The sequence below is a fragment of the Asterias amurensis genome, chromosome 17 (genome assembly GCF_032118995.1).
Source record: "Asterias amurensis chromosome 17, ASM3211899v1".
In the NCBI taxonomy this organism is placed as follows: Eukaryota; Metazoa; Echinodermata; class Asteroidea; order Forcipulatida; family Asteriidae; genus Asterias; species Asterias amurensis.
In genome coordinates this window covers 9,622,907-9,647,909 of record NC_092664.1, presented here as the reverse complement: position 1 = coordinate 9,647,909, position 25,003 = coordinate 9,622,907, and the positions used below count along the sequence as shown (strand labels likewise).

The following is a 25,003-nucleotide window of genomic DNA, read 5'->3' as shown; positions in this document are numbered from 1 at the left end:
TAATATCTGATGTTTATGGCCAAGAAGTACATGAAGTCACACACATAATGTAAATTATGTTTTACCAAGACACCGTTACGATTTATAATTTACCCCATTAATAAAGGTTGAAGACAAATCTTGGAATGCACGGCTGCGACGGTTCTCCAGGGCAGGAGTAAACTGCTCATCTATTTTAAGCCCACCAATCTTTAAGGTGGGTGTTTCTGTAAAAACAAGATTTAAACAAATATCATGATGAAAGCTAAAAGATAATAATAGAAATAATAATTTATTGATGTATAGTGCGCCCCATCCATAAAATATACACAAGCGAATAACAAACTAATCAGACAATGATTAAAAGCGAAAAAATGGTAAACAGCAAAGAAATACTACAATCCCCGAAAAAATGAAAATACAAGAAAATGCTTCTGCTACATGTATTTCTGGTAAAAGAAGGCAGCAAATATTATGTGGAGATGAGCTTAAGCAAGATTCATACAAAATGTACATAATTATCTTTTTGTTCATATAGCTTGATCGCCACATCATCATGCGCTGAAGTGAAGGAAATCCTTGCCATAAACTTACCAACAGTCATACCCAAAGCTGTAGCCACTAACTTGGATAAATTGTTTTAATTGTATACCATTTGGTAAGTTCTTGAAGAACTTTCACTCTACTCACCTGTGCATGAACCATCACTGTTTGCAATAAAGCCATCATAGTCTCTACACTGGCAAGCGTAACCAGCCACGCTATCATCAGGAACGCAATATTTCCCAATCTCCATCGTGCATAAGCTGGTGTCTAACAAGCAAGGGTTAAAATCTGGGGGGAAAAGGGAGAAAAACATATACAATTGAAATATTTTGAGTTTAACAGTTTCTTTAAAAAAAATTTTTTTTAACCCATACACCGATGTGTGTTAGCACTGTATACTCAGTACTTTCCCGAGTCCTGTGAACAAATATCACAGGCACATTTACACGGGTGGGATTCGAACCCACGACCCTTGCAATTCTAGAATCATTGCTTCGTCCTTCGGATGGGACGTAAAGCCGTTGGTCCCATGTGTTGTGTAACGCATGTTAAAGAACCCAGTGCACTTTTCGAAAAGAGTAGGGGTTCGCCCGGTGTTCCTGGCTGTGGTTGCTGTATGCGCCGTAGCAGCTTGTAAACCAATCTCAAACTCTTCTATATCTTATCTCCACCATGCAAAGTTTCAAATCCTACTTATATAGCTTGTAAACCATTATAAGGTTCTAAATAATTGGGTCTCAAAATTCATCACTGCAAATACCTATCTTTCTGAAAGTTTGTATTATACTCAGCACCTTGAGTACCTTGTTTGGTAGATACGTGCGCTATATAAGACTTTGATATTATTATTATTATTATTATTATTATTATTATTAAGCAATATGCCTGTAATTTTTTCTTGACAGAGCTCGGGAAAGTAAGAAGCATACAGTGCTAACACACATCGGTTTATATGGGTAAAGCCAAAAATTAATATTCATTATCCCGATGAAAATATACATCTCTAAAAAGTATACTAATAATTAATTTAATCTCCAACATGTTGAAGCAAACTTGAATCCTCAATTTCTGTTCCAATAACACGCTGCGTAGCACTTTTAAAGCCATGTTCCAAGTTTGCTTCAAGATCATTTTTTTATTACAAACGCACATGAAATCAGTCTCAGCCAGGGATTAGGGCCCAATTTCATAGAGCTGCAAAGCAGACAAATTTGCGTAGCATGAAATTTCTTCCTTGATAAAAACAGGATTACCAACCAACTTTCCATTTGTTGCATATATATTGCTTGTTACTGGTATTCAGCTGCTGTTCGCTTATCCTGAAGTTCACATGGAAATTTGATTGGTAATCCTGTTTTTATCAAGGAAGAAATTGAATGCTAAGCAAATTTTTATGCTTAGCAGCTCTATAAAATTGGGCCCTACATGTAATTGTTATTCTTACCATCGCAGGTTTCTCCAGAGTAATCCGCTAGACAGAGACATTCACAGAAATCGTTATCAAATGCTCCTCCATTTGAACAATCCGAGGCGGAAATTGAACACTCTGAAAACCAGACCGTTAAAATCATCATCATAAGTTGCATATTTTATTTTAAATAAAAAGCATCAAAAAAAGACCTTTTTGGATCAATGATGTCAGATGAGGTCCAACTGAAATTTGACATTCCACAGGGACCAATTTTGGGCCCTTTCCTGTTTTCCCTTTAAATGGTGCCGCTTGAAGACATTATTAATAATTTGGGGAGCTAATCGTCCTTACTCGCAGCTAGAGCTGAGTTGCGAAGGACGCGGCTACAACGTGTTCGAGAAGCAGGCATGCAAGGGCGCATTCGGCTGCCAGCCACATCAACCCATTATGACCACGGAGCACAGCCAATATCGAAAGTGTTTGATTTTTTTCCTGATAGTTGCACTTATATGCAATGATGTTTTCTGTGGGTTGAATGTGAATTGTCCCCTGTAGGACTCAGCACATAGTGTAGACCTAACAATATATTTCATTCCCGATGCAATCTATGTTACATACTCAACTTACCAACAGTTATGTCAAATTGACATGATCCTTGATTCATGGCTGAATCAGACGCTGTGCATGTCACTGTCGTTATACCTATCTTATAGCGGTCTCCAGACATTACCGTCATGGAATTACCATCTTCACATGTAATGGCATTAGCTCCAATGGCACCATCCACAATATCACTGGCCGAGGGCGATGCTGACCAAACGATCTGAGCATTATTCACTCCTGACGCTACATTCGTAAAAGACTCATCGCTCGGACAGGTTACGGTTGGTCCATTAATATCTGAGGAGAAATATTTTTTATGACACATTACTGGTTTTGGAGTGCATTCAAATATGATCAGGGCTCAAATTCATAGAGCTGTTAAAGCATGAAAAGCAGCTAAGTTCAACAAAATTGTACTTACATGTACCACAATATTGTTATCAACCAAACTGCCATGTCACATGTACAATTTGTGATTGGTATCCTGCTCTAAGCAGAAAATTGCTCACTTCTTCTAAGCAGCAATATTGTCTCACTTTCAGTACAGAAAACAAATTATAAGTTCACAGATTTACAAATAACTTACAGGGTTTACAGAAGGTAATGGTAAAAGAATTCTCTCGAAATATTATTCCATGAAATGCTTTACTTTTTGAGAAAACATTAAAACAATATAAATTCTTGATATCGAGAATTACGGATTTACTTTAAACACATGTCATGACATGGCGAAACGTGCGGAAACAAGGGTGATGGGTTTTCCCATAATTTTCTCCCGACTCCGATGACCAATTGAGCCTAAATTTTCACAGGTTTGTTATTTTATATAGAAGTTGTGATGAACAAAATGTGGGCCTTGGACAATACTGTTTACCGAAAGTGTCCAATGGCTTTAAGCAGCTCTATGAAATTAGTGCAAAATTAAAGGAGAACAACGTTATTGGCCCAAAGACCAGGGCACTAATGTAAAGTGCATTTAGAAGTTATTATGAAATGCGCTATACAAGAACTAGTTATTATAGACAAAACATTTTGGACACAGTACTCATTTAATAGTTGAGTGGAGAGAGTTTAAAGACAATGGACACTATTGGTAATTGTCAAAGAACAGTCTTCTAACTTTGTGTATCTCAACATATGCATTAAATAACAAACCTGTGAAAATTTGAGCTCAATTGGTTGTTGAAGTTGCAAGATAATAATGAAAAACAAAATTATGCTTTCAGATGCTTGATTTTGAGACCTCAAAATCTTATTCTGAGGTCTCAAAATCAAATTCAGTGAAAATAACTGCATACTCAAAAACTACGTTTCTTCAGAGGGAGCCGTTTCTCACAATGTTTTATACTAACAACAGCTCTCCATTACTCGTTACCAACTAAGGTTTTATGCTGATAACTTTTTTGAGTAGGAATTACCAATAGTTTCCACTACCTTTAAAAGCATTCTTACCGATAACATTGACATCAAAGAAACAAGATGCCGAGTTGTCTGAACCATCACTTGCAGTGTATTGAACTGAGGTGGTGCCAAGGTTAAAGACTGAATTCGGGTAGTGGTTCGAGGTGAGCTGAGGAGTGACCCCAGAGTTGTCTGTGGCCGTCGGTACCGTCCAGTCTACAGTTGCTGTACCGCCGCTCTGCGCAGATGTTGTGATGTCACTCGGGCAGGAGGAAAACACAGGGTTGACGAAGTCTACATGCACATTTCCAGATTTGCAAATAAAGAAAAACATACAGAAATGCAAAATGAACACAAGAAGCTAGCAATAGTTCCGCCCAGAAAATGTTATAAGATTGTGCTCATTACGGATGAAGAAAGAATGGTTTACAGATTTGAAGATAATTTTAAGTTGTTCATCAAGATGGGTTTTTTTTTTCTTCGCAAAATCTGAAATCTGAGTGCTGTTGTCCGACAACAAAAGCATAATTGTACTTATAAAAAAGGTCACATACAGGTATGGGTAAAATATGGAGTGAAATCTCCAAAATAATATTTATTGACCAACAATAAGGTGGCTGACAAATGGCTACCCTGATGTATGATCGGGAGCAACAACTCAAGAGAAGTCTCCCCTTAAAGGGTTACATAATACCTGGTGTCACATCAACTACAAAGGAGCAGATGGCCACGTTTCCAGCCGTGTCAGTGAACACGTAGGTAACAGTTGTGCTTCCAGCGCTGAAGGTAGTTGATGGAGCATGAGATCTGGAGACATCTACTACTTGTCCATCGTTATCCGTTGCAGTGGGCTCAACCCATGATACAATAGCTCCTTGTGCTGACAGTACACCTGAGGCCCCAGAGGGACAGCCACTGATGACGGGTATGGTGGTGTCAGCGCCACCAGTGCCTGTGACCAACGTACACAGAAAATAGCTTTCAATTTCACAATCAGGAATACAAATCTTCTGCACAATTGGAAAGAAGTTTGCCCAAGGAAGACGACAGAATAATCATGAGGCAAATCACAAAGGGGCAATAACATATTGACAATTATGAGGGAGGGAGAAATATGACAACTTTAAAATAAAGTGTGATTAGAAGCAGCAGTTGGTAGCAAACTGTATGGAAGACGCCTTAAAAGTTGTGGCTGGGCGTGTGCTGAAAGAACCAATTTAAGTCTTTAATATTTTAAACATGACACCATCAAACAATTTTATTTTTGACAAGAATTGCACTTGAGGAGTATCAAACACAGTGGCAATTTACTTAATTTTACCCCGAGGCTGGAGACTTGCAAGTTATCCATTTAAACAGGGACTTTATCTTTTTGAAAATGGAAGGTTACCCTCTTTAAACAATCAGCAAATTATTGGACAACAATTGGTTTTTACCTTCAATTACAAGAGCTGACGAGTCAATGGGGTAGTCGGTGGAACCATCTGAAATTGTCCCCTCAGCCAATGCATCCATGATATCTGTTATTCTTGGTAGAGTTGAACCACTGGGGAATGATGCTGACATTTCAGCGACTACACTACCCTCTGAGAAGCTTAGAACGCTCAAGGACAAAAAGGATCTTGTTGCTTCTTTGCTACCGAATAGACGTGTCATCTGAGAGAAGAAAATCAGGTTTCTTAGGGTCACTTTGGTGTTTAAACTCCTTTTCTTTTCGTTACCCATGCAAGATTATTTTCAGCCAAACGACAATTTTTTACTCGCCATTAATAATTTGTCATCAATAAAACTCACTTTACAAATATCAATATGTTTTCTGACTGACAGTACAGATATTAATGGATAGTATTTTTTGTATGGTCGTGTTTCAGAAGCGAAATCAGACTGTTTAAAAACTGTTACAGAACATAATAAAACATATTGTTTTACCAAGACGCTGACAAAATAAAAAGAATATTTTACCTCTGTAATAAACTTGGAAGCCATCTCTTTAAATGCACTGCTCTGTTGGTTTGTCAGTCCAGAGGTGAATGGCAAGTTTATTGTTACCCCACCAATCTTTAAGGTCGGCGTTTCTAAAACAAAATATATAAAAATAAAGTAATTCATTGCTAGTTGTTTGTTTTTTGTAGAGCAGCGCCATGAGCGTCGCTTGTGCCGGATACCGGCACTATGAAAGTTTCCATTGTTATAAATCTCAGCTCATATGTTTCTTTTAATATTTGACCCTGCTTTGTTGTCAGTTAGTGATTTTCGCTTTGCTTATGGTAAGCAGCATTTAAGAAACTGAGCCCAAAAACCAATTCGTAAACTACTCACAGTTTTTCTTTTAAAATTGGGTCCAGGTGAAAAAATACCTATATTCGAAATCCTACTCACCTGTGCATGAACCATCACTGTTTGCAATAAAGCCATCATAGTCTCTACACTGGCAAGCATAACCAGCCACGCTATCATCTGGTACGCAATACTTCCCAATCTCCGTCGTGCATAAGCTTGGGGTTTCCAAGCAAGGATTAGGTGCTGAAATGAAACAAGAAACAATATGCAGTTTGAACTTAATGCGTTTATTACACAAAGAATTTCATTTGGTGCTTAGATGGAGTCTTGGTGTAACCCCTCCCCCCCCCTAAAGATTCTTCATTGTGAACTTGGAATTCCAACGCAACAGAAGTGTCAAAAGGGTCTACCACAACTTCATAATCTATCTTATTTTTGTAAATAATCTTTCTCAGAGCAAATGAGTAGAAAAAAATCAAAAGCTTGAGAATTAAGAGTCATCTAAAATTAATAAAAAGCAAAAGCTAATGTAGTGCAGTTGTCATAGGGCATCGAGGACGGGGCACCAGAGGGCGCTGTTGTTTGTAAAAGTTTCGCAGTCTGGGATATAGGGAACAATGCAATTTAGTATTTGCTCTACAGAAAACTACATAGAGTGATGTAGACCTCACACATTCTCTAGAAGATTTTAGGGGGTGGTACATCTGTACAAGAGGAAAGTGTTAAAGTATAGAAACATTAGGAATGTAGAACACCCACTGCCCCATAAGTCGGCTTTGAAGTTTTTAAGACATTTTTATGGAATCAGTCTCCACAGATTAGATCATCATTCTTACCCTCGCAGGTTTCTCCAGTGTAATCTTCTGGACAGACACATTCACAGAAGTCAGGATCTAATGTTCCTCCATTTGAGCAGCTGGAGATCGTTAATGAACACTCTGAAAATAAAAGAAACGTTATGTAATAACAATCTCTAAATGAGTTGGGGGTGGTTCTGAAAAGAACCGTTGGGTTAACTCGACGTTTCGATCAGTATGCTCTGATCGTCTTCTGGAGAATGCTGGACTCTGATGCTGCATGCTGCTTAAGTACATAAACCTTACCACATTCGCATGGAATGTGATAGACTCCGGCACGGGCGGAGGGGTCCTTCTTGTCCTTGTGCGATTGGAGAGAGCCATGGAGTTTCTTCGGGGCGGAGTGATACACCTTGATACCTGCTTCCTTGAAGATGCGTTGGAGGCGATGAGAGGGGGGACCTAGGTATGGTAAACTAACTGTGGGTGTGTGTGTTTGACCTTGGGTATAGGAGACCCTTTGGTCGGGGGGACGGGCTTGCTAGTCTTGACTTGCTTGGCGTTGTATCCATTCCGCTGTAGAGAAGTGGTGATGTGCTGCAACTCATGCTGGAGGCTATCCAGATCACAAATGGTATAAGCCTTCGTGCATCACCGCTGATCCACCGCCTAGTACTTAAGCAGCATGCAGCATCAGAGTCCAGCATTCTCCAGAAGACGATCAGAGCATACTGATCGAAACGTCGAGTTAACCCAACGGTTCTTTTCAGAACCACCCCAACTCATTTAGAGATTGTTATTACATGGTGTTACTGCAAACTCTTCTATGTCTTATCTCCACCATGCAAAGTTTCAAATCCTACTTAAAAGAAACGTTATTATCTGGTGTGCTGCCTCATTTCTTATACAGTAAATATAGAAAAGACCCTGCATTTCAGCCAACTGCGCCAGTCATCTGTTCATTCCTCAATAATAATATCAAAGTCTTATCCAACATGAACTTTGTCCTTCAGACTGGGTATAAGGCCTAGTATCTAAATAGTCAACTAATTAAATTTGAGAATTTTTTGGGATAAAGTACTCATTTAATAGTTGAACTGAGATAGTTTAAAATCAATCTTACGGATAACGCTGACAACGAAGAAACAAGAAGCCACGTTGCCTGACTCATCACTAGCAGTGTATATTACGAAGGTGTTGCCCACGCTGAAGACTGAATTTGGGTCATAGGTCGAGGTGACCTCAGGGGTGACCCCAGAGTTGTCTGTGACCGTCGGTAATGTCCAGTCTACAGTTGCTGTCGTCCCACCGTTCTCAGCATAGGTTGTGATTTCAGTCGGGCAGAAAGTAAAGAAAGGGCTGATGTAGTCTACATCACCAGATATGTAAATAGATGAGGAAAAATACATCGATGTAACAATGAATGTAAGGAAATCGCAATAGTTCTGCCCAAACAGCATCTAACTTATAAGATTGGTGTGATTACTGACAAAGAAAACACAAATCATGGATTTGAAGATATTTTACAAGATATTCAAATCCACACAGCCTGATTTGAAGTAGAATTCGTATTGTGAGTGCTGTTGTCCACCAAACAAAGGCACACTTTAAAAATTCATATAGCCTTTACATTTTCAGCTCTACAGGCAGTACGGAAAGAAAATATGGACAACAAAACTTTGAAATTTATTAACAATTTTAAATTTAAATATTTCTTAAAACAAATTTCATTGTAAGTTTTTACTGATAGATCATTATCATAAAAGTTCTATTTTGACAAATTGTAGGACTTATGAAAGATCCACAGAGTAATATATAAGAACTAGATGGCGCACTGGTGATGTTGCTTGCACAAACGCGACGGGACCACAAGGAGACACGCACGCCATTCTGTACGGGCGTTGAAAATGTAATTCATGTTGGAGTTTGTGTTTGTTGAACGCTATACGCGATGCTATTGTGTCAACTTACAAAATGGACGCACAAACACACACTGTGGGATGCCTGTTTTGTCAACTTAGAAAATGGCTGCCTGCACGCATGCTGGGTCGTGTATATACATGTATAGGCCAGTGCGCCCTCTACTTTTAATATATAACTCTATGGAAAGAGCACACCATACTTTATTAAAGATGCAATGACCCCAATTTGACCTTGTTTCGAACCAGACATATTGACTGGAAGATGTCAAATTGGACATTAAAAAGGGGCGTTAAAAATGCAAATATAATAATCCCAGCCATTTCAACCACTTATTACATCTCTTGAGAACAAAGCCAGCTGCATTCAAATTTTATTTTGCACCAGGCTTGAAAGGTTATATATGGGAGAAAAAAAGGAGTGAAATCTTCAAAATAATATTCATTGACCAACAATAAGGTGGCTGACAAATGGCTACCCTGATGTATGATCGGGAGCAACAACTCAAGAGAAGTCTCCCCTTAAAGGGTTACATATTACCTGGTGTCACATCAACATCAAAGGAGCAGATGGCCTCGTTTCCAGCCGTGTCAGTGAACACGTAGGTAACAGTTGTGCTTCCAGCGCTGAAGGTAGTAGATGGAGCATGAGATCTGGAGACATCTACTACTTGTCCATCGTTATCCGTTGCAGTGGGCTCAACCCATGATACAACAGCTCCTTGTGCTGACAGTACACCTGAGGCCCCAGAGGGACAGCCACTGATGACGGGTATGGTGGTGTCAGCGCCACCAGTGCCTGTGACCAATGTACACAGAAAATAGCTTTCAATTTCACAATCAGGAATACAAATCTTCTGCACAATTGGAAAGAAGTTTGCCCAAGGAAGACGACAGAATAGTCATGAGGCAAATCACAAAGGGGCAATAACATATTGACAATTATGAGGTAGGGAGAAATATGACAACTTTAAAATAAAGTTTGATTAGAAGCAGCAATTGGTTGCAAACTGTATGGAAGACGCCTTACAAGTTGTGGCTGGACGTGTACTGAAAGAACCAATTTAAGTCTCTAATATTTGAAACATGACACCATCAAACAATTATATTTTTGACAAGAATTGCACTTGAGGAGTATCAAACACAGTGGCATTTTACTTAATTTTACTCCGAGGCTGGAGACTTGCAAATTATCCAATTAAACAGGGACTTTATCTTTTTGAAAATGGAAGGTTACCCTCTTTAAACAATCAGCAAATTATTGGAAACAATTGGTTTTTACCTTCAACTACAAGAGCTGACGAGTCAATGGGGTAGTCGGTGGAACCATCTGAAATTGTACCCTCAGCCAATGCATCCATGATATCTGTTATTCTTGGTAGAGTTGAACCACTGGGGAATGATGCTGACATTTCAGCGACTACACTACCCTCTGAGAAGCTTAGGACGCTCAAGGACAAAAAGGATCTTGTTGCTTCTTTGCTACCAAATAGACGTGTCATCTGAGAGAAGAAAATCAAGTTTCTTAATGTCACTTTGGTTTAAAAACTCCTTTTCTGTTCGTTACCCATCAAGATTATTTTCAGCCAAACCACAATTTTTTTACTCGCCATTAATAATTTGTCATCAATAAAACTCATTTTACAAATATCAATATGTTTTCTGATAGACAGTACAGATATTAATGGATAGTATTTTTTGTATGGTCGTGTTTCAGAAGCGAAATCAGACTGTTTAAAAACTGTTTCAGAACATAACAGAATATATTGTTTTAACAAGACGCTGACAAAATAAAAAGAATATTTTACCTCTGTAATAAACTTGGAAGCCATCTCTTTAAATGCACTGCTCTGTTGGTTTGTCAGTCCAGAGGTGAATGTCAAGTTTATTGTTACCCCACCAATCTTTAAGGTCGGCGTTTCTAAAACAAAATATATAAAAATAAAGTAATTCATTGCTAGTTGTTTGTTTTTTGTAGAGCAGCGCCATGAGCGTCGCTTGTGGCGGATACCGGCACTATGAAAGTTTCCATTGTTATCAATCTCAGCTCATATGTTTCTTTTAATATTTGACCCTGCTTTGTTGTCAGTTAGTGATTTTCGCTTTGCTTATGGTAAGCAGCATTTAAGAAACTGAGCCCAAAAACCAATTCGTAAACTACTCACAGTTTTTCTTTTAAAATTGGGTCCAGGTGAAAAAATACCTATATTCGAAATCCTACTCACCTGTGCATGAACCATCACTGTTTGCAATAAAGCCATCATAGTCTCTACACTGGCAAGCATAACCAGCCACGCTATCATCTGGTACGCAATACTTCCCAATCTCCGTCGTGCATAAGCTTGGGGTTTCCAAGCAAGGATTAGGTGCTGAAATGAAACAAGAAACAATATGCAGTTTGAACTTAATGCGTTTATTACACAAAGAATTTCATTTGGTGCTTAGATGGAGTCTTGGTGTAACCCCTCCCCCCCTAAAGATTCTTCATTGTGAACTTGGAATTCCAACGCAACAGAAGTGTCAAAAGGGTCTACCACAACTTCATAATCTATCTTATTTTTGTAAATAATCTTTCTCAGAGCAAATGAGTAGAAAAAAATCAAAAGCTTGAGAATTAAGAGTCATCTAAAATTAATAAAAAGCAAAAGCTAATGTAGTGCAGTTGTCATAGGGCATCGAGGACGGGGCACCAGAGGGCGCTGTTGTTTGTAAAAGTTTCGCAGTCTGGGATATAGGGAACAATGCAATTTAGTATTTGCTCTACAGAAAACTACATAGAGTGATGTAGACCTCACAAATTCTCTAGAAGATTTTAGGGGGTGGTACATCTGTACAAGAGGAAAGTGTTAAAGTATAGAAACATTAGGAATGTAGAACACCCACTGCCCCATAAGTCGGCTTTGAAGTTTTTAAGACATTTTTATGGAATCAGTCTCCACAGATTAGATCATCATTCTTACCCTCGCAGGTTTCTCCAGTGTAATCTTCTGGACAGACACATTCACAGAAGTCAGGATCTAATGTTCCTCCATTTGAGCAGCTGGAGATCGTTAATGAACACTCTGAAAATAAAAGAAACGTTATGTAATAACAATCTCTAAATGAGTTGGGGGTGGTTCTGAAAAGAACCGTTGGGTTAACTCGACGTTTCGATCAGTATGCTCTGATCGTCTTCTGGAGAATGCTGGACTCTGATGCTGCATGCTGCTTAAGTACATAAACCTTACCACATTCGCATGGAATGCGATAGACTCCGGCACGGGCGGAGGGGTCCTTCTTGTCCTTGTGCGATTGGAGAGAGCCATGGAGTTTCTTCGGGGCGGAGTGATACACCTTGATACCTGCTTCCTTGAAGATGCGTTGGAGGCGATGAGAGGGGGGACCTAGGTATGGTAAACTAACTGTGGGTGTGTGTGTTTGACCTTGGGTATAGGAGACCCTTTGGTCGGGGGGACGGGCTTGCTAGTCTTGACTTGCTTGGCGTTGTATCCATTCCGCTGTAGAGAAGTGGTGATGTGCTGCAACTCATGCTGGAGGCTATCCGGATCACAAATGGTATAAGCCTTCGTGCATCACCGCTGATCCACCGCCTAGTACTTAAGCAGCATGCAGCATCAGAGTCCAGCATTCTCCAGAAGACGATCAGAGCATACTGATCGAAACGTCGAGTTAACCCAACGGTTCTTTTCAGAACCACCCCAACTCATTTAGAGATTGTTATTACATGGTGTTACTGCAAACTCTTCTATGTCTTATCTCCACCATGCAAAGTTTCAAATCCTACTTAAAAGAAACGTTATTATCTGGTGTGCTGCCTCATTTCTTATACAGTAAATATAGAAAAGACCCTGCATTTCAGCCAACTGCGCCAGTCATCTGTTCATTCCTCAATAATAATATCAAAGTCTTATCCAACATGAACTTTGTCCTTCAGACTGGGTATAAGGCCTAGTATCTAAATAGTCAACTAATTAAATTTGAGAATTTTTTGGGATAAAGTACTCATTTAATAGTTGAGCTGAGATAGTTTAAAATCAATCTTACGGATAACGCTGACAACGAAGAAACAAGAAGCCACGTTGCCTGACTCATCACTAGCAGTGTATATTACGAAGGTGTTGCCCACGCTGAAGACTGAATTTGGGTCATAGGTCGAGGTGACCTCAGGGGTGACCCCAGAGTTGTCTGTGACCGTCGGTAATGTCCAGTCTACAGTTGCTGTCGTCCCACCGTTCTCAGCATAGGTTGTGATTTCAGTCGGGCAGAAAGTAAAGAAAGGGCTGATGTAGTCTACATCACCAGATATGTAAATAGATGAGGAAAAATACATCGATGTAACAATGAATGTAAGGAAATCGCAATAGTTCTGCCCAAACAGCATCTAACTTATAAGATTGGTGTGATTACTGACAAAGAAAACACAAATCATGGATTTGAAGATATTTTACAAGATATTCAAATCCACACAGCCTGATTTGAAGTAGAATTCGTATTGTGAGTGCTGTTGTCCACCAAACAAAGGCACACTGTAAAAATTCATATAGCCTTTACATTTTCAGCTCTACAGGCAGTACGGAAAGAAAATATGGACAACAAAACTTTGAAATATATTAACAATTTTAAATTTAAATATTTCTTAAAACAAATTTCATTGTAAGTTTTTACTGATAGATCATTATCATAAAAGTTCTATTTTGACAAATTGTAGGACTTATGAAAGATCCATAGAGTAATATATAAGAACTAGATGGCGCACTGGTGATGTTGCTTGCACAAACGCGACGGGACCACAAGGAGACACGCACGCCATTCTGTACGGGCGTTGAAAATGTAATTCATGTTGGAGTTTGTGTTTGTTGAACGCTATACGCGATGCTATTGTGTCAACTTACAAAATGGACGCACAAACACACACTGTGGGATGCCTGTTTTGTCAACTTAGAAAATGGCTGCCTGCACGCATGCTGGGTCGTGTATATACATGTATAGGCCAGTGCGCCCTCTACTTTTAATATATAACTCTATGGAAAGAGCACACCATACTTTATTAAAGATGCAATGACCCCAATTTGACCTTGTTTCGAACCAGACATATTGACTGGAAGATGTCAAATTGGACATTAAAAAGGGGCGTTAAAAATGCAAATATAATAATCCCAGCCATTTCAACCACTTATTACATCTCTTGAGAACAAAGCCAGCTGCATTCAAATTTTATTTTGCACCAGGCTTGAAAGTTTATATATGGGAGAAAAAAAGGAGTGAAATCTTCAAAATAATATTCATTGACCAACAATAAGGTGGCTGACAAATGGCTACCCTGATGTATGATCGGGAGTACCAACTCAAGAGATATCTCCCCTTAAAGGGTTACATATTACCTGGTGTCACATCAACATCAAAGGAGCAGATGGCCTCGTTTCCAGCCGTGTCAGTGAACACGTAGGTAACAGTTGTGCTTCCAGCGCTGAAGGTAGTAGATGGAGCATGAGATCTGGAGACATCTACTACTTGTCCATCGTTATCCGTTGCAGTGGGCTCAACCCATGATACAACAGCTCCTTGTGCTGACAGTACACCTGAGGCCCCAGAGGGACAGCCACTGATGACGGGTATGGTGGTGTCAGCGCCACCAGTGCCTGTGACCAATGTACACAGAAAATAGCTTTCAATTTCACAATCAGGAATACAAATCTTCTGCACAACTGGAAAGAAGTTTGCCCAAGGAAGACAACAGAATAGTCATGAGGCAAATCACAAAGGGGCAATAACATATTGACAATTATGAGGTAGGGAGAAATATGACAACTTTAAAATAAAGTTTGATTAGAAGCAGCAATTGGTTGCAAACTGTATGGAAGACGCCTTACAAGTTGTGGCTGGACGTGTACTGAAAGAACCAATTTAAGTCTCTAATATTTGAAACATGACACCATCAAACAATTATATTTTTGACAAGAATTGCACTTGAGGAGTATCAAACACAGTGGCATTTTACTTAATTTTACTCCGAGGCTGGAGACTTGCAAATTATCCAATTAAACAGGGACTTTATCTTTTTGAAAATGGAAGGTTACCCTCTTTAAACAATCAGCAAATTATTGGAAACAATTGGTTTTTACCTTCAACTACAAGAGCTGACGAGTCAATGGGGTAGTCGGTGGAACCATCTGAAATTGTACCCTCAGCCAATGCATCCATGATATCTGTTATTCTTGGTAGAGTTGAACCACTGGGGAATGATGCTGACATTTCAGCGACTACACTACCCTCTGAGAAGCTTAGGACGCTCAAGGACAAAAAGGATCTTGTTGCTTCTTTGCTACCAAATAGACGTGTCATCTGAGAGAAGAAAATCAAGTTTCTTAATGTCACTTTGGTTTAAAAACTCCTTTTCTGTTCGTTACCCATCAAGATTATTTTCAGCCAAACCACAATTTTTTTACTCGCCATTAATAATTTGTCATCAATAAAACTCATTTTACAAATATCAATATGTTTTCTGATAGACAGTACAGATATTAATGGATAGTATTTTTTGTATGGTCGTGTTTCAGAAGCGAAATCAGACTGTTTAAAAACTGTTTCAGAACATAACAGAATATATTGTTTTAACAAGACGCTGACAAAATAAAAAGAATATTTTACCTCTGTAATAAACTTGGAAGCCATCTCTTTAAATGCACTGCTCTGTTGGTTTGTCAGTCCAGAGGTGAATGTCAAGTTTATTGTTACCCCACCAATCTTTAAGGTCGGCGTTTCTAAAACAAAATATATAAAAATAAAGTAATTCATTGCTAGTTGTTTGTTTTTTGTAGAGCAGCGCCATGAGCGTCGCTTGTGGCGGATACCGGCACTATGAAAGTTTCCATTGTTATCAATCTCAGCTCATATGTTTCTTTTAATATTTGACCCTGCTTTGTTGTCAGTTAGTGATTTTCGCTTTGCTTATGGTAAGCAGCATTTAAGAAACTGAGCCCAAAAACCAATTCGTAAACTACTCACAGTTTTTCTTTTAAAATTGGGTCCAGGTGAAAAAATACCTATATTCGAAATCCTACTCACCTGTGCATGAACCATCACTGTTTGCAATAAAGCCATCATAGTCTCTACACTGGCAAGCATAACCAGCCACGCTATCATCTGGTACGCAATACTTCCCAATCTCCGTCGTGCATAAGCTTGGGGTTTCCAAGCAAGGATTAGGTGCTGAAATGAAACAAGAAACAATATGCAGTTTGAACTTAATGCGTTTATTACACAAAGAATTTCATTTGGTGCTTAGATGGAGTCTTGGTGTAACCCCTCCCCCCCTAAAGATTCTTCATTGTGAACTTGGAATTCCAACGCAACAGAAGTGTCAAAAGGGTCTACCACAACTTCATAATCTATCTTATTTTTGTAAATAATCTTTCTCAGAGCAAATGAGTAGAAAAAAATCAAAAGCTTGAGAATTAAGAGTCATCTAAAATTAATAAAAAGCAAAAGCTAATGTAGTGCAGTTGTCATAGGGCATCGAGGACGGGGCACCAGAGGGCGCTGTTGTTTGTAAAAGTTTCGCAGTCTGGGATATAGGGAACAATGCAATTTAGTATTTGCTCTACAGAAAACTACATAGAGTGATGTACACCTCACAAATTCTCTAGAAGATTTTAGGGGGTGGTACATCTGTACAAGAGGAAAGTGTTAAAGTATAGAAACATTAGGAATGTAGAACACCCACTGCCCCATAAGTCGGCTTTGAAGTTTTTAAGACATTTTTATGGAATCAGTCTCCACAGATTAGATCATCATTCTTACCCTCGCAGGTTTCTCCAGTGTAATCTTCTGGACAGACACATTCACAGAAGTCAGGATCTAATGTTCCTCCATTTGAGCAGCTGGAGATCGTTAATGAACACTCTGAAAATAAAAGAAACGTTATGTAATAACAATCTCTAAATGAGTTGGGGGTGGTTCTGAAAAGAACCGTTGGGTTAACTCGACGTTTCGATCAGTATGCTCTGATCGTCTTCTTGAGAATGCTGGACTCTGATGCTGCATGCTGCTTAAGTACTAGGCGGTGGATCAGCGGTGATGCACGAAGGCGGGAAATGTAGGCGGGAAGTGAACTCGATGATGCGTGGTGAAACCTGTTGTGGAGCCTTTGGGGGTTGTGTGGGGGGTGTGTGCTCACTGAACCGTGTCAGTAGGAACAAGCACAGGGGACAGTGAGGGTGTGGGGCCTAGGTGACTGAGGGTATAGATGACCCAAAGCAGTCTAATAGTTGGGGCCTAGGGGGTGACCGTGGATATAGAAGATCCATTGGTCGGGAAAAGGGGGAGCCAGATGTCGCTGATGTGGAAGCCGATGTCTTGGGGTACGGTGTCATGCTTGTGGATCTCGATGGCCTCTCTAATGCGTCTAGGGTGCCACGCCTGGATGGGAGCGATGATCTCAGCAGCATCCCAGTTCACTCGGTGGTCAGGGATGTGGGAATGCTTGACGATGGCGGATTTATCGAAGTCCCCCCTCCTTCCATATGCTCGGTGTTCCTTAAGTGTAGTGGGAAGGTTACGCCCGGTTTCCCCGACATAAACCTTACCACATTCGCATGGAATGCGATAGACTCCGGCACGGGCGGAGGGGTCCTTCTTGTCCTTGTGCGATTGGAGAGAGCCATGGAGTTTCTTCGGGGCGGAGTGATACACCTTGATACCTGCTTCCTTGAAGATGCGTTGGAGGCGATGAGAGGGGGTACCTAGGTATGGTAAACTAACTGTGGGTGTGTGTGTTTGACCTTGGGTATAGGAGACCCTTTGGTCGGGGGGACGGGCTTGCTAGTCTTGACTTGCTTGGCGTTGTATCCATTCCGCTGTAGAGAAGTGGTGATGTGCTGCAACTCATGCTGGAGGCTATCCGGATCACAAATGGTATAAGCCTTCGTGCATCACCGCTGATCCACCGCCTAGTACTTAAGCAGCATGCAGCATCAGAGTCCAGCATTCTCCAGAAGACGATCAGAGCATACTGATCGAAACATCGAGTTAACCCAACGGTTCTTTTCAGAACCACCCCAACTCATTTAGAGATTGTTATTACATGGTGTTACCGCAAACTCTTCTATATCTTATCTCCACCATGCAAAGTTTCAAATCCGACTTAAAAGAAACGTTATTATCTGGTGTGCTGCCTCATTTCTTATACAGTAAATATAGAAAAGACCCTGCATTTCAGCCAACTGCGCCAGTCATCTGTTCATTCCTCAATAATAATATCAAAGTCTTATCCAACATGAACTTTGTCCTTCAGACTGGGCATAAGGCCTAGTATCTAAATAGTCAACTAATTAAATTGTGAGAATTTTCTTGATACAGTACTCATTTAATAGTTGAGCTGAGATAGTTTAAAATCAATCTTACGGATAACGCTGACAACGAAGAAACAAGAAGCCACGTTGCCTGACTCATCACTAGCAGTGTATATTACGAAGGTGTTGCCCACGCTGAAGACTGAATTTGGGTCATAGGTCGAGGTGACCTCAGGGGTGACCCCAGAGTTGTCTGTGACCGTCGGTAATGTCCAGTCTACAGTTGCTGTCGTCCCACCGTTCTCAGCATAGGTTGTGATTTCAGTCGGGCAGAAAGTAAAGAAAGGGCTGATGTAGTCTACATCACCAGATATGTAAATAGATGAGGAAAAATACATCGATGTAACAATGAATGTAAGGAAATCGCAATAGTTCTGCCCAAACAGTATCTAACTTATAAGATTGGTGTGATTACTGACAAAGAAAACACAAATCATGGATTTCAAATTTTATTTTGCACCACGCTTGAAAGGTTATATATGGGAGAAAATAAGCAGTGAAATCTTAAAAATAATATTCATTGACCAACAATAAAGTGACTGATAAATGGCTACCCTGATGTATGATCGGGAGCAACAACTCAAGAGAAGTCTCCCCTTAAAAGGTTACATATTACCTGGTGTCACGTCAACATCAAAGGAGCAGATGGCCACGTTTCCAGCCGTGTCAGTGAACACGTAGGTAACAGTTGTGCTTCCAGCGCTGAAGGTAGTAGATGGAGCATGAGATCTGGAGACATCTACTACTTGTCCATCGTTATCCGTTGCAGTGGGCTCAACCCATGATACAATAGCTCCTTGTGTTGACAGTACACCTGAGGCCCCAGAGGGACAGCCACTGATGACGGGTATGGTGGTGTCAGCGCCACCAGTGCCTGTGACCAACGTACACAGAAAATAGCTTTCAATCTCACAATCAGGAATACAAATCTTACTGCACAATTGGAAAGAAGTTCGCCCAAGGAAGATGACAGAATAATCATGAGGCAAATCACAAAGGGGAAATAACATATTGACAATTATGAGGGAGGGAGAAATATGACAACCTTAAAATAAAGTTTGATTAGAAGCAGCAGTTGGTTGCAAACTGTATGGAAGATGCCTTAAAAGTTGTGGCTGGACGTGAACTGAAAGAACCAATTTAAGTCTCTAATATTTGAAACATGACACCATCAAACAGTTATATTTTTGACAAGAATTGCACTTGAGGAGTACCAAACACAGTGGCATTTTACTTAATTTTACTCCGAGGCTGGAGACTTGCAAGATATCCATTTAAACAGGGACTTTATCTTTTTGAAAACGGGAGGTTAACCTCTTTAAACAATAAGCAAATCTTGGAAACAATTGGTTTTTACCTTCAATAACAAGAGCTGACAAGTCAATGGGGTAGTCGGTGGAACCATCTGAAATTGTCCCCTCAGCCAATGCATCCATGATATCTGTTATTTTTGGTAGAGTTGAACCACTGGGGAATGATGCTGACATTTCAGCGACTACACTACCCTCTGAGAAGCTTAGGACACTCAAGGACAAAAAGGATCTTGTTGCTTCTTTGCTACCGAATAGACGGGTCATCTGAGAGAAGAAAATCATGTTTCTTAGGGTCACTTTGGTGTTTAAACTCCTTTTCTTTTCATTACCCATGCAAGATTATTTTCAGCCAAACACCAATTAGTTTACTCACCATTAATAATTTGTCATCAATAAAACTCAATTTACAAATATCAATATGTTTTCTGATAGACAGTACAGATATTAGTAGATAGTATTTTTTGTATGGTTGTCTTTCAGAAACGAAATCAGACTGTTTAAAAACTGTTACAGAACATAATAAAATATATTGTTTTAACAAGACATTGACAAAATAAGAAGAATGTTTTACCTCTGTAACAAACTTGGAAGCCATCTCTTTAAATGCACTGCTCTGTTGGTTTGTCAGTCCAGAGGTGAATGGCAAGTTTATTGTTACCCCACCAATCTTTAAGGTCGGGGTTTCTAAAACAAAATATACATAAATAAAATATTTCATTGCTTGTTGGTTGTTTTTTATAGAGTAGCACCATGAGCGCCGCTTGTGCCGGATACCGGCACTATAAAAGTTTCCATTATTGTTACTAGTCTCTGCTCATCTTTTAATTGTAGACCCTGCCTTGTTGTCAGTTATTGATTTTCCCTTTGCTCATAGTAAGTGGCAATTAACAAACTGTGCCAAGAACCAATTTGCAAGCTACTCACATGTTTTATTTTAAAATTGGGGACTGTTAAAAAACACCTACATGTAGAAACTCTACTCACCTGAGCATGAACCATCACTGTTTGCAATAAAGCCATCATAGTCTCTACACTGGCAAGCGTAACCAGCCACGCTATCATCTGAAACGCAATACTTCCCAATCTCCGTCGTGCATAAGCTTGGGGTTTCCAAGCAAGGATTAGGTGCTGAAATGAAACAAGAAACAATATGCAGTTTGAACTGAATGCATTTATTACACAAAGAATTTCATTTGGTGCTTAGATAGAGTCTTGGTATAACTCCTCCCTCCTAAAGATTCTTCATTGTGAACTTGGAATTCCCACCCTGCAGAAGTGTCGACAGGGTCTACCACAACTTCATAATCTATCTTATTTTTTCATATAATCTCTCTCAAAGCAAACAAGAAGAAAAAATTTAAGAGCTTGAGAATCCACAGTCCTATCTGAACTGAATAAAAAACAATTTTAAGCTAATGTAGTGCAGTTGTCATATGTGTTGAGGACAGGGCAGCAGAGGGCAGCAGAGGGCAGCAGAGGGCGCTGTGTTGTGTAAAACTATTCGCAGTATGCCAGTCGGCATAGGGAACAATGAAAATGTAGTATTCGCTCTACAGAAAACTAAATCAAGAAATTTAGACAGCACAAATTCTCTAGGGGACTTTAGGGGGTGGTACATTGTCACGAAGTGAATTAGTTTTGAGAAATTACTATTTTGTACAAAGTTAAGTTTGCGTTACAGAGTAACAAGATTTTGGGTTTTATGGCCAATGGGCCCGTAAAATTCATAGACTTCATTTTTATGAATGAGAGTTACGTAAGGTTGACAGAATGGTCTGTGATTGGCTGTAATTTATATTGGGCCAGTAGTGCTTCTGTTTCGATGATGCACCCCTTTTTGTAACAATACATTGAAGTCACGGGGTACAATTTTTCGCGGGTTTCAAAAATCTTTCGTCTGGAGAAAATATTAATTGGGTGGGCACTTGCAACTTGAGATCAGAGGAGAGGACGTGGTGTTTGTCAGCCTCGATATTTAGAGCCAGTTAGTGAGAACTGAGCTGTTGCCAGATTAAATTCTGTGTATGCTACTGTTTGAGCAATTGAGTGCTTCGAAAGTATCAAGTGCGACCTAGTTTTCAACTCATCATTATTAAGCATTTCCATTGGCGTACAACTACTATACTACTCATAGGCCAGGATCGAAGAACGACCTGTAAGTAATCATATTTTGTTGTATTAAATAATTTAACTTGAGGAAGTATTTGTGTGATTAAGATATTGAGATCAAGTAATTTGGAGTTTGTGTTCAACGATGAAATTTCCTTTAAAACAAACTTTTGGGAGCTTTTATTTTGTTAATATTGTCAAAACGATTAGTGCTCACCAAACAGTCGTAGACTTATGCTTGAAACTAAAGTGAGTAGCGTTTTCCAAGCATTAAGATGTCGCCTTTTGATAGCAGTTTTTTGTATACAATATTGCAGAGGTTATAAGGTGTTATTATGTGTACTTTCCAGGGTCCCAATCTGGGAGAAGAAACCCCACTATTACCCGTGAAGGGAGAACCGCACATGGTGGAAGAGAGAGAGATAGATGTAGATAAACTGGAAGGACGAAACGAAAGAGTTATAGACGGGAAGGACCTTTGGTATTCGGCGGGCCTGGTGCCGACACTACACGTACCACACCCCAAACAAATACTACGGGTGGAGCCTCCGTGGTGACAACGTCTATAAGCAGATTGTGTTTTAGTATTCCTCTCTTTTATAAATAATAATTATTGTATTGTAAATAGGGAGATTTGTAAATAAATGTAAATAGTTTCATTCATAAATGAATTTGTGGATATGGTGTGTGATTGACCCTCTCCTGTGTGTGTATCAAACAAAACTACCGAAGGTTATGTCTCGTTTTTGCTAAATTCAAATTCCAGGATGTGACATACATCTGTACAAGAGGAAAGTTTAAGTATAGAAACATTGAGGATGTAAACCACCCTCTGCCCCATATTGGATTTGAAGTTTATATGGAATTTTTTTCATCCACAGATTAGATCATCATTCTTACTCTCGCACGTTTCTCCAGTGTAATCCTCTGGACAGACACATTCACAGAAGTCAGGATCTAATGTTCCTCCATTTGAGCAGCTAGAGATCGTTAATGAACACTCTGAAAACAAAAGAAACATTATCATCAGGTGCTGCCTCATTTCTTGTTTACAGTAAATATAGAAAAGACCCTGCAGTCATTTCAGCCAACTTCGCCAGTCATCTGTACATTTCACAACAATAATATCAAAGTCTTATCCAACATGAACTTTGTCCTTCAGACTGGGCATAAGGCCTAGTATCTAAATAGTCAACTAATTAAATTTGAGAATTTTTTGGGATAAAGTACTCATTTAATAGTTGAGCTGAGATAGTTTAAAATCAATCTTACGGATAACGCTGACAACGAAGAAACAAGAAGCCACGTTGCCTGACTCATCACTAGCAGTGTATATTACGAAGGTGTTGCCCACGCTGAAGACTGAATTTGGGTCATAGGTCGAGGTGACCTCAGGGGTGACCCCAGAGTTGTCTGTGACCGTCGGTAATGTCCAGTCTACAGTTGCTGTCGTCCCACCGTTCTCAGCATAGGTTGTGATTTCAGTCGGGCAGAAAGTAAAGAAAGGGCTGATGTAGTCTACATCACCAGATATGTAAATAGATGAGGAAAAATACATCGATGTAACAATGAATGTAAGGAAATCGCAATAGTTCTGCCCAAACAGCATCTAACTTATAAGATTGGTGTGATTACTGACAAAGAAAACACAAATCATGGATTTGAAGATATTTTACAAGATATTCAAATCCACACAGCCTGATTTGAAGTAGAATTCGTATTGTGAGTGCTGTTGTCCACCAAACAAAGGCACACTTTAAAAATTCATATAGCCTTTACATTTTCAGCTCTACAGGCAGTACGGAAAGAAAATATGGACAACAAAACTTTGAAATATATTAACAATTTTAAATTTAAATATTTCTTAAAACAAATTTCATGGTAAGTTTTTACTGATAGATCATTATCATAAAAGTTCTATTTTGACAAATTGTAGGACTTATGAAAGATCCATAGAGTAATATATAAGAACTAGACGGTGCACTGGTGATGATGCTTGCACAAACGTGACAGGACCACAAGGAGACACGCACGCCATTCTGTACGGGCGTTGAAAATGTAATTCATGTTGGAGTTCGTGTTTATTGAACGCTATACGCGATGCTATTGTGTCAACTTACAAAATGGCCCCACAAACACACACTGTGGGATGCCTGTTTTGTCAACTTAGAAAATGACTGCCTGCACGCATGCTGGGTCGCGTATATATAGGCCAGTGCGCCCTCTACTTCTAATATATAACTCTATGGAATCAGCACACCATACTTTATTAACGATGCAATGACCCCAATTTGACCTTGTTTCAAACCAGACATATTGACTGGAAGATGTTCAAATTAGACGTTAACAATGGGCGTTAAAATGCAAATATAATAATCCCAGCCATTTCAACTACTTATAACGTCTCTTGAGAACAAAGCCAGCTGCATTCAAATTTTATTTTGCACCAGGCTTGAAAGGTTATATATGGGAGAAAAAAAGGAGTGAAATCTTCAAAATACAATTCATTGATCAACAATAAGGTGGCTGACAAATGGCTACCCTGATGTATGATCGGGAGCAACAACTCAAGAGAAGTCTCCCCTTAAAGGGTTACATATTACCTGGTGTCACATCAACATCAAAGGAGCAGATGGCCACGTTTCCAGCCGTGTCAGTGAACACGTAGGTAACAGTTGTGCTTCCAGCACTGAAGGTAGTAGATGGAGCATGAGATCTGGAGACATCTACTACTTGTCCATCGTTATCCGTTGCAGTGGGCTCAACCCATGATACAACAGCTGAACTGGCTCCTTGTGTTGAGAGTACACCTGAGGCCCCAGAGGGACAGCCACTGATGACGGGTATGGTGGTGTCAGCGCCACCAGTGCCTGTGACCAATGTACACAGAAAATAGCTTTCAATTTCACAATCAGGAAGTTCGCCCCACAGAGGATGACAGAATAATCATGAGGCAAATCACAAAGGGGCAATAACATATTGACAGTTATGAGGTAGGGAGAAATATGACAAATTTAAAATAAAGTTTGATAAGAAGCAGCAGTTGGTTGCAAACTGTATGGAAGACGCCTTACAAGTTGTGGCTGGACGTGTACTGAAAGCGCCATATTTAAGTCTTTAATATTTGAAACATGACACCATCAAACAATTATATTTTGGACAAGAATTGCACTTGAGGAGTATCAAACACAGTGGCATTTTACTTAATTTTACCCCGAGGCTGGAGACTTGCAAATTATCCATTTAAACAGGGACTTTATCTTTTTGAAAATTGAAGGTTACCCTCTTTAAACAA

At 39.6% G+C, this 25,003-nt stretch overlaps 1 protein-coding gene across 1 annotated transcript in view; it reads right to left on the bottom strand.

Annotated features, from left to right (window-relative positions):
* LOC139949781 (uncharacterized) overlaps positions 1–25,003 on the bottom strand; it is a 56,805-nt gene that overhangs the window by 25,049 nt on the left and 6,753 nt on the right. Inside the window, exons 7-36 of the mRNA XM_071948321.1 lie at positions 24,312–24,578; positions 22,981–23,226; positions 22,609–22,710; positions 20,584–20,727; positions 20,171–20,283; positions 19,644–19,863; positions 18,903–19,160; positions 18,339–18,584; positions 16,737–16,838; positions 16,002–16,145; positions 15,585–15,697; positions 15,059–15,278; positions 14,318–14,575; positions 12,981–13,226; positions 11,897–11,998; positions 11,162–11,305; positions 10,745–10,857; positions 10,219–10,438; positions 9,478–9,735; positions 8,141–8,386; positions 7,057–7,158; positions 6,320–6,463; positions 5,903–6,015; positions 5,377–5,596; positions 4,635–4,892; positions 3,992–4,234; positions 2,564–2,836; positions 1,970–2,071; positions 670–813; positions 94–206 (exon numbers count right to left, since the gene is read on the bottom strand). Of these exons, the coding sequence (XP_071804422.1) occupies positions 94–206; positions 670–813; positions 1,970–2,071; positions 2,564–2,836; positions 3,992–4,234; positions 4,635–4,892; positions 5,377–5,596; positions 5,903–6,015; positions 6,320–6,463; positions 7,057–7,158; positions 8,141–8,386; positions 9,478–9,735; positions 10,219–10,438; positions 10,745–10,857; positions 11,162–11,305; positions 11,897–11,998; positions 12,981–13,226; positions 14,318–14,575; positions 15,059–15,278; positions 15,585–15,697; positions 16,002–16,145; positions 16,737–16,838; positions 18,339–18,584; positions 18,903–19,160; positions 19,644–19,863; positions 20,171–20,283; positions 20,584–20,727; positions 22,609–22,710; positions 22,981–23,226; positions 24,312–24,578 (5,474 nt within the window). The remainder of the gene's footprint in view (positions 1–93; positions 207–669; positions 814–1,969; positions 2,072–2,563; positions 2,837–3,991; positions 4,235–4,634; positions 4,893–5,376; positions 5,597–5,902; positions 6,016–6,319; positions 6,464–7,056; positions 7,159–8,140; positions 8,387–9,477; positions 9,736–10,218; positions 10,439–10,744; positions 10,858–11,161; positions 11,306–11,896; positions 11,999–12,980; positions 13,227–14,317; positions 14,576–15,058; positions 15,279–15,584; positions 15,698–16,001; positions 16,146–16,736; positions 16,839–18,338; positions 18,585–18,902; positions 19,161–19,643; positions 19,864–20,170; positions 20,284–20,583; positions 20,728–22,608; positions 22,711–22,980; positions 23,227–24,311; positions 24,579–25,003) is intronic.